The sequence below is a fragment of the Halyomorpha halys genome, unplaced genomic scaffold (genome assembly GCF_000696795.3).
Source record: "Halyomorpha halys isolate HHAL.00 unplaced genomic scaffold, Hhal_1.1 Scaffold50.1, whole genome shotgun sequence".
Taxonomy (NCBI): Eukaryota; Metazoa; Arthropoda; class Insecta; order Hemiptera; family Pentatomidae; genus Halyomorpha; species Halyomorpha halys.
The window spans coordinates 418,396-427,206 of record NW_027106849.1 but is presented as its reverse complement, the minus strand read 5'-3'; the positions used below and the strand labels follow the sequence as shown (position 1 = coordinate 427,206).

The following is an 8,811-nucleotide window of genomic DNA, read 5'->3' as shown; positions in this document are numbered from 1 at the left end:
TATATATTGTTATATTATGGTGGCATAAGGCCATGACCAATAAACTTAGGGCTTTGCTTGAGAAATGGTAAAGGCTAGTGTGCTTTATGATTTTGCATTACTGGTGCCATGTGTACCACTCCTACAGCAACGGTGGAGGTACTATTGAATGTGACACCGCTGCATGTAGTGATAGGATTTCAAAACCTTAGCTCTGTATACAGGCTAGCAAAGTAGGGAACATAATCGAAATCTGTAACACATTAAGAAAATGGGAGATGGTTCAGCAGGATTGATGGGGATAAGATACTTTGTAGCTATGTACTCAGATCAAGGAATATCTTAGTGTTAAGATGATAGATATACCTCACATAAACCATTTAGTAGGGTAAATTGTTACAAAGATGGATCTCTAATGGAAAAATGTTTGGGAGCAGGCATGTGGAGAATGGGTAGACCTAGAGAAGGAATGTGGCAGTCAGACGTAAATTGGTAAAAGAGTATAAGATCAATTTAAACTTTCTCTCCTTAGCCAACATAGTACGGGTTGGCTATATCAACGAGTGCCTGGTCATTCAAGTATAAGAGAAAGTGAGAAGGCAGATAATCCTCACTAGGAAGGGATCTGAAAGGGTACCCTTTAATCCTTACTCCATTTGTGGTGTTAGCCTTAGCTATACGATATAAGAGAGTGGGCCGTCCATGGCTCAGGTGGTTGGGGGACAGATTTTAGTATACTGGGTACTACGACGGCGCTAGTTCGAATCCAACCTGGAGGGTCAATTTTTTTTTTTTGTGGCGGTCCTGCGAAATAAAAACTTGACCCCATCCCCCCTCCATGGTTAGAATAGGTTGGTTACCTCTAGATAACCACCTTGTATGTCAGAAATGACCAGAAAAGGAGTCATAAAAAAATAATTCTTCGATCAAGAAGAAGGCGGTAGCATTCTGTCTCACGAAGCAAAAAAGTCCATATGAAAAATTATCGGAAACAACAAATGCCGCGGGAGTAAATTTTCTCAATATAAAAGGTTTAAGGCATTCAAGATCTTTGGAAATATTAGGTCGTAAAACTAGAAATTTTACAGAAATATAATCTGATATGATAAGAGAAAGTGTCTAAATCTACATCACAATCAGAGTTAGTATAAAGCGGAACCCGAATGACATGAAATTCTGCATAGACATCTATTTTTCGGTGTTTCAGTGCCCTTTATATCATTTGCACTTATTAGAAGTCTTAAAACAATTTTAAGAATAAAAAACATTGTTTTTTAACACATTTTGCCCTATAAACGTTTCATTTATGAACCAATTGTAATCAACTTTTGCTCTTTGATCAGATTTATAGTGTTTAAGATATTTTGGGGCTTGACAAAATTTGTCAATTTGACAAACTGGAACTTAAACATGTTAATCATAAAGTTGATCGACTGTATTTCTCTGAGTCTTGTAGCTGAGGGAGTTAAACAGCTGCCTCCTGACTGCAGCAGTGCTGGTTCAAATTCGGCCTGTGAGGTTGACTTTTATTTCTGTGGTAGTCCCACAAAATGAAAACTTGACCCCTCACCCCATGGTTAGAACAGATTGTTTACCTAAAGATAATCCCCACCCCAAATTTCAAAAATGACCGGGAAGTGGGTCATTAAAAAAAAATCTATTTCTCTTACCAAAAGAACTTTATTTTTAGAAGGTAGGTTTTTGATAAGAATGTAAATCTGTTTAAGGCTCTCTTTGATAATAGCCAGAGGGCCGAAACATAGGAGAAAAATAAACAAATAAAAGAAAATAAACAGAATAAACAAACAACAAGAATAAACAAAGAATAAATAAAGAATAAACAAAGAGAAAAAGATCAAAAGATATTTGTGTTTTTAAATTTAAATAACCTAATGTTGAAACAAACAATTAATACATAATATATTAATAAATTTTCATTGTAGTAAGTAACTTTCATTTACTCTCTTACTTTGAGATGAAGTTAATTCCTATACATTTCAAAGCAGCTCTTTCTTTATTATTTGGGATGACAATATGTATATGACATATATATTTCATATGTAGGTAAGTGGGAGTAAAATCTGACCATCATAACAACTATGGAAAAACAATAATTACCAATCCTTTAAAACAATGTTGATCCTTTTTCTCTCAACTTTATTCTTTTTAAACTTCCGACGTTTCGACCACTTAGGTCATTTTCAAGGATTCCTACAAACAGCTCCTTTTAATTACTTTTATAACAATTTCCTTCACTTACATACTGACTTATATAATCAGTATGTAAGTGAAGGAAATTGTTATAAAAGTAATTAAAAGGAGCTGTTTGTAGGAATCCTTGAAAATGACCTAAGTGGTCGAAACGTCGGAAGTTTAAAAAGAATAAAGTTGAGAGAAAAAGGATCAAAATTGTTTTAAAGAAACTAAACCACTCTCAAACAAGTATATTAATAAAAAATAAATCTAATAATTACCAAATTATTCCATATTTTATACTCATCTATTGATTATTACTATTAGAAATTTATTTGAGACATGGATGTTTTTAAAAAAAAAAAAAAAAATTATAGGTACTTAAAAATGTTTATTTTTTCAATTAGCTATGAAAATTCAAATTTGAAGATTTCTTGAGGAGTGAAAAACGAACATCAACTTTGTTCCTACCTAAAATTCAACAGTTTAACAAAACCATGTACAAAGGTTTTCTTGGACTCATCATGAGTACAACTTGCTGGTGAAGGAGCTTCTCTCTCTAGTCCTATTGGAGAGTCATGGAGAGCGCCAGAATAGGTTTTGTACCTTCCCAGGATGGTGACTATAGATAGGTGATATAGAGCAATCTAACTCCATCTAAATTGAGAACTAATCTAATCCTCAATAGTGATCCTTGAGTTGAGAATAATTCCAGGTTTACTCACTGCCACTGTTTATTCAAACGTTATCTCAACAAGACAAAATTAGTGGTAGATTGGTATTTGTACTTAAAGGATGAAGAAAAGGTTGAGCAAATTCTTTGTAAATGTGAAGCCTGTCTGGCCTTCTACAGACTGCAATATTTAAAAAAGATAATAATTATACCTTAAGATATCACTAGATCTAAACCTAAGGACTACTTGTTATGTACTTTGTTAGCAGCATGAGATTCCGATAGGATCTACAGATAAACATGTATCTCCCAAAAGATTCAAATCGGTTGTGGTGAGGAAGGGTTTCCTATACCTTAATATAACAATAATAGCATGAACTATAAATTTTCCTAACTCAACATACTCCTTTTCTCTTTAAATACTAATGTAGTCTAAGATTTGAGTTTCCAAATTTGAAATACTGATGAATATGAATTTAGTGATTTAAGAGGTTTCCTAGAACTTCAATATCAAACTGATACTTGAAATAATTCATTTTCTAGACTTAGTTGGAATATATTTAGGCTATGATTACCAATTGTTTCCTTAATCCAAAATAACTTTGAGTCTAATAAAATAAAAATCAATTAAATACTTATTAAAAATAATTATGTTTTCTACAAGGAGTTCATTATCTATTTAAAATGACATGCTTATATCTCTTTTTTTTCTATCAACTGTAAATAGCCTCTTTAAATAGGATACTCAGCTTAAATAAAGTGGGGATATGACACAGTAATGGGTAACAGAAACATAAAAGTCATAATTTCAATACATATTATGTTGTTTTTTCTTTTAATTTAGTTTTATTTGACCAACACTCTACAAATTAAATTAAATGAGTGATTTGTAAATTAAAATTGTTGAAACTTATTAAAGGCTTCAACAAGACCCATATTAAAAATAAACATAAATGAAAAAGTTCTCAAACATTTTCAACATAATTTTAAATGATTTTATATGTATGATGGAAAGTTTTTACAAGGACCCCTTACAAGTATTGAAGAAACAAATAGCTCTTCATAATGCAACCTTTGTTTAGTTTTTTATATTATTGAATCATGAAAGACACAATTCAAACAAGCTTATGTTATTTATTGTGTTAAAACAAAAAAACCAATTGTGTTGCTTCTTGGCAGTCTTATCTAAATATTTTTGATATTTAACTGATATTAACTATACTGATAGTTAAAAAAAAATGTTGATAAGTTTAGGATTACTAATAATAGTCATCAGTTGATACCAAAGTACAAGAAAGTTCCCGATAAAAAGAAATTTGATATTACTTATTTTTTTTTTGCAAGAATTCAGATAACCGCTCACCTTTATTTCTAATAATTTAACAATCGCCCACTCTTTTTCCAAGAAATTCGTCAGTAGGGGGGATTGCAGATAAGGGTGACTATATATACAGCTAACTTAGAGGGCGTTTCACAGTCCTTTTTAAGCCGGATCCAATACATGTAAGTACTCTCTTTCTATCTCTCTCTCTCTCTTAGATACCTTAACTTTTGATAACTAGAAATTGAGTTTTTAAATGTAGTCTATACAGTCAGAGGCAAATAAAAGTGGCTTAGAATCATTATTTAATTCTGGTTTAGTGCAATAGATAAAAGAAGTCATACGAATCAGATTAGGAATATAGTATATATAGTAATAAGAGATACTTTGAGAAAGAAGCTGGTCTGCTAATAATCTTCCAAGAAATACAGTCATATTCTTTGATTAGAACACTCTTAGTTCTCAAAATGTCACCCTATAGATGTTCAATCATTTTTAGTTCTGAACGACATAATATATATATTTTTTTAATATTTATTTATTGCTATTTACAACTGTACATTATAATACATTTAATAAATCTGATCTAAGTTAAATTGGAGCGTTACAAGGGTGTAGAGAAACTACCCATTGGTAGCACTCTAATTAGCTGGTCTCATGGCCATCTTCTTTTCAGGCGCCTTGGAGGATTGTCAGGAATGGAAGAGGATGCAAGGTTAGAAACTAGGGGGTTTGAATGGTTAGGGAGTTTATAATGGAAGGAGTGATATCTGGTTTGGGTTAGATCGGTTAAATAGGGAACATTAAGGTCTTTAAGTAAGGAGCATTGAGGATTTTACGAAGGATTTTGGATTGTAAGGATTGAATACGAAAGGAATTCGAAGGTTTAGTGGAGCCCCAAAGCTCAACTCAATATGTCCAGATTGGCCTTATTACAGTTATGTAGATCAGTCTGTTGTAATGTGTAGGAAGTTTAGACCGTTTGTCTAGAAAGTGCTTTAATAGTCGAAATCGATGTGCAGTTTCCTGTCTTTTCAGTCTTGTGTGAGGATTCCAGGTTAGTCATTTGTCCAGATGTAGTCTGAGGAAGCGGATCTGTTTTACAGGGGTAAGAATAACATCATTAAATGAAACTGTAGGGCAGTCAGTAGGTTTACGACGAAGGGTAAAGGTGATTTGATGGGATTTGTTGGAATTTATCTTAATCCTCCAATTATGACACCATTCTTCGAGGGCTGTGATATGGGATTGGAGATTTTGGGATACAATTAATGGTTATTATTAACAGTAATGGGTTATTATTAACAGCAAGTACACATGTGTCATCAGCATATGTGGTGAGGATAGTGTTAGGATTGGTTGGAATGTCAGCTGTATAGACGGTGTAGGAGATGGAACTAAGGATATTGCCTTGAGGAAGAACAACGGACTGAGAATAGAGGGATGAATAGGAACCATTGTGGTTTACTTGGAATAATCTATCAATGAGAAAGGAACAAATGATGAGAAAGTATGTAGGAAGTAGGAATTTACGGAGTTTGTAATCACTCGATCAAAAGCCTGTTCTACATCGAAAAAGACTCCCGTGGAGTATATTCCGCACTCAAAAGAAGACGAGACTACATCCACTACACGATGACATTGCTGGATAGTAGAGTGGGATGTTCGGAATCCATAGATAATTTTAAAATAAATTATTATAAGTCATATACATTACAATATTTGATTACAAATTTATGGCTTTGTGTTATAAATTATTAATACAAAATCATACCTTTAATCTCTTTTCTCCATTTTACAGGATTTCATTGTATGAATATTTATTCATTGTCTTTCTGAACGAATTTCAATGTTTTCGAAATTAAAAATATGAATTTAATCTGGTTTATAATAATTTTTTGACTTATATTCTGATTTACAATAAGACTTTGATTAACTTATGGAAGAGAGAAATCCTTAACTGACCACTGCCTACTTCAGAACATTTGTACAAAACACCAGTGTAATCTATACTGCAAACTCAAATGTCAAATTACAAATAACAATACTCATTATATACATATATATATATATATTAATATATATACATATAAATATATATATATATTAATTAGGCAAAACAAATTATGATCAACCAGATAGTATACATATTTTTAATTTCAAAAACAGATGATGTCCTGTAAAATGGAGAAAAAAGATTAAAGGTATTATTTTGTATTAAATTAACGCATGAAAAATATATAAATTTTATTTTAAAAATGTGGGCATTCATGCATAAGATTATTTATTTTAAAATTGTTAAATAGAGATGAATATGGTTCTCAGGCAAATCATCTAATATATGTGAATCAAAAATTATTATGAGACTGCCTAAGGTAATTAACCTGATGAATATATTAAAATTAAAACAGTCCACCTACAACTAAATACATTACTGAATATTAGTTAAACTAAAGCCACTAAATTTTCAAACATAAGTCCATTATTCATTTTTCATCCACGTTCAATGTTTCGGATATCTTGAAAGTTAAAGTATAAAAGTATAAATGAAAAACATTACATTTAAGCTAGGCCAAGTGAATTCTGTATTGTTCAGCTCAGTTTTTAAAAATTTAAACACTCGTTTACATTAAACTACTTTCATTGTAACTTTTTCTTTTCAACTGTAACCTTTGATTGTCAATGGTACATTTGATACAATTTTAAATTCTCAAAAAAGTATTCTTTTTCAACTTGTCGACAGACTGTTTATAATTAGTTACAGCACCAATTTAAGATGAGAGGTACTCTAAATCTAGGAGGTGATTTGACATGAAGACTGGCTTGTATTACGGGTACTTGTAGTTAATCCCCTCAGGATTGAAACTTCGCTCTGTAAGGGATTCGCTCACAGTTGTGTAGGGGAAAACAAGTCATAAAGATATTTGCTTTAAATCCTTGCAGAAGCAGATAATATTTTCTGTAAGGTAGTCACTTAATCAAAAGGGGGGCCAGTACTAAAGTTATTCGCTATAATATATGTAATAATACAACAATAGATTAAATGGTTGAAAGTTGAAAGTATTAAAAATTAATGTATGGTAGTTTGGTAAAAGTCTGTAGTGATTCATATCTTGGCAGTTAGGTCATGACAGGTTGGTCCATAACAGTACGGGTCACAAAAGCCTATTTGTGCGCCATGTGAGTGTCTAGTAACACATTTTTGTGAGTATTTATTTTTAGAAGTAATTTATTAATTATCTTTCCTGATGTTTGGTTGCTAGTTTACAATTAGATTTTAACAGCTAAATGGATAATAAAAGTGATTTAAAATGCACTTTTAAATTTCCTAATTTTCAAATATTTTCTGAAGGAAATATGCTTATGCCTTAAGTTAAAGTGGGGGTGGGCCACTCTTGGTTCAATTTTTGGCTTGGCGGTCCATTGACTTCTAGGCTTCTATGTTTTGGGAAACACTGTTTTAGGTACTTACGACTGTACTAATCTCCTTCTAACATCTTGAGATTAAAGAAGACTGTCCAATATCGCTGGTTTCATTTTATAATGTCCACAAGAGGCTAAAATCAAATAATAATTTCTATTATTATTTATAGAAAACATTTTAATTTTTTTTTTAATTTTTATGAATTATTAAAAATAAGTCTGTTTACTGAATAGTTCAGAATGGTAATCATGACTAATACAGAAGTTATTCATTATTCATTTTTGGTATTGATGCTAAAGAACATTTTTGTTATGGAATATTCAATAAACTTAATTATTTAATTACCAACTAAGTAACTGAAAAAACTAATAATTTTTTTTTTTTCCAGCATGGCAAATTTGAAATGGGCTGCTTTAATGCTACTAATATTAATTGTCAATACAAGTTTTTTGGTATTAGTCTTCAAAACCACTTTAAGAGCTGATCAGGGAGTGTCCTTAAGTTCAACTGCTATAATCGTCAAGGATCCATTTATATTTGCTCTCAAGAAATATATAGAACAAAAAGGGTTAACGTCTACTGGTAGAGTTGAGATAAGATTGCCACCCTTTGATCAACAAATAAATGTCATTTTATCTGTTGACAAAAAACAAGAAACACTATCTGCACTTCCACCACAGGCAGATGTAGCAACAACTGAGTCATCACTTTCATCTTCTGGAATGAGTATTGCCCATAAAAACACCATCCAACATCCTGATGGAATATTTAAACCAGGGCTTACTCATTCCTCAGATATAACTCCAGTACCAGAAGTAACAATTTTAAGTGGTCGAGTTAAAAGAGAACTTACAGCAGATTCAAAGATGCGTTTCAAAAAAGAAACTACCACCCCATCTGTTACTGCTAGAGTTATCAGAGAAGCTTCAACAACTTCCTCACTTAAACCAATGGTAGGATTGTTAACTCCAAGAGGTCGTGCTGTCAGAGAAGCTTCAACACCTTTCACACATACAATATCAATGGCAGAATTAACAGCTCCAAGTGATCGAGTGGTCAGAGAAGCTTTAATATCTTCCACACAAACAACTCCAGTTCAAGAACTATCAACTCCTTGTGGTCGAGTTGTCAGAGAAGCTTCAACACCTCCCTCACATACACCAGTGGAGGAATTATCAACTCCTTTTGGTCGAGCTGTCAGAGAAGCTTCAACACCTCCCT

At 32.1% G+C, this 8,811-nt stretch overlaps 1 protein-coding gene across 3 annotated transcripts in view; it reads left to right on the top strand.

The window, feature by feature from the left end:
- LOC106690322 (streptococcal hemagglutinin) overlaps window positions 1-8,811 on the top strand; it is an 11,320-nt gene that overhangs the window by 833 nt on the left and 1,676 nt on the right. The window contains exons 1-2 of one of the 3 annotated variants that reach the window (XM_067045145.1): window positions 4,220-4,348; window positions 7,979-8,805. In XM_067045145.1, coding sequence (XP_066901246.1) covers window positions 7,980-8,805 — 826 coding nt within the window. In that variant the 5' untranslated portion in view covers window positions 4,220-4,348; window position 7,979. Of the gene's footprint in view, window positions 1-4,219; window positions 4,349-6,520; window positions 6,542-7,978; window positions 8,806-8,811 lie in introns of those variants that run through there. The other 2 variants (XM_067045146.1, XM_067045147.1) reach the window with 2 other exon arrangements.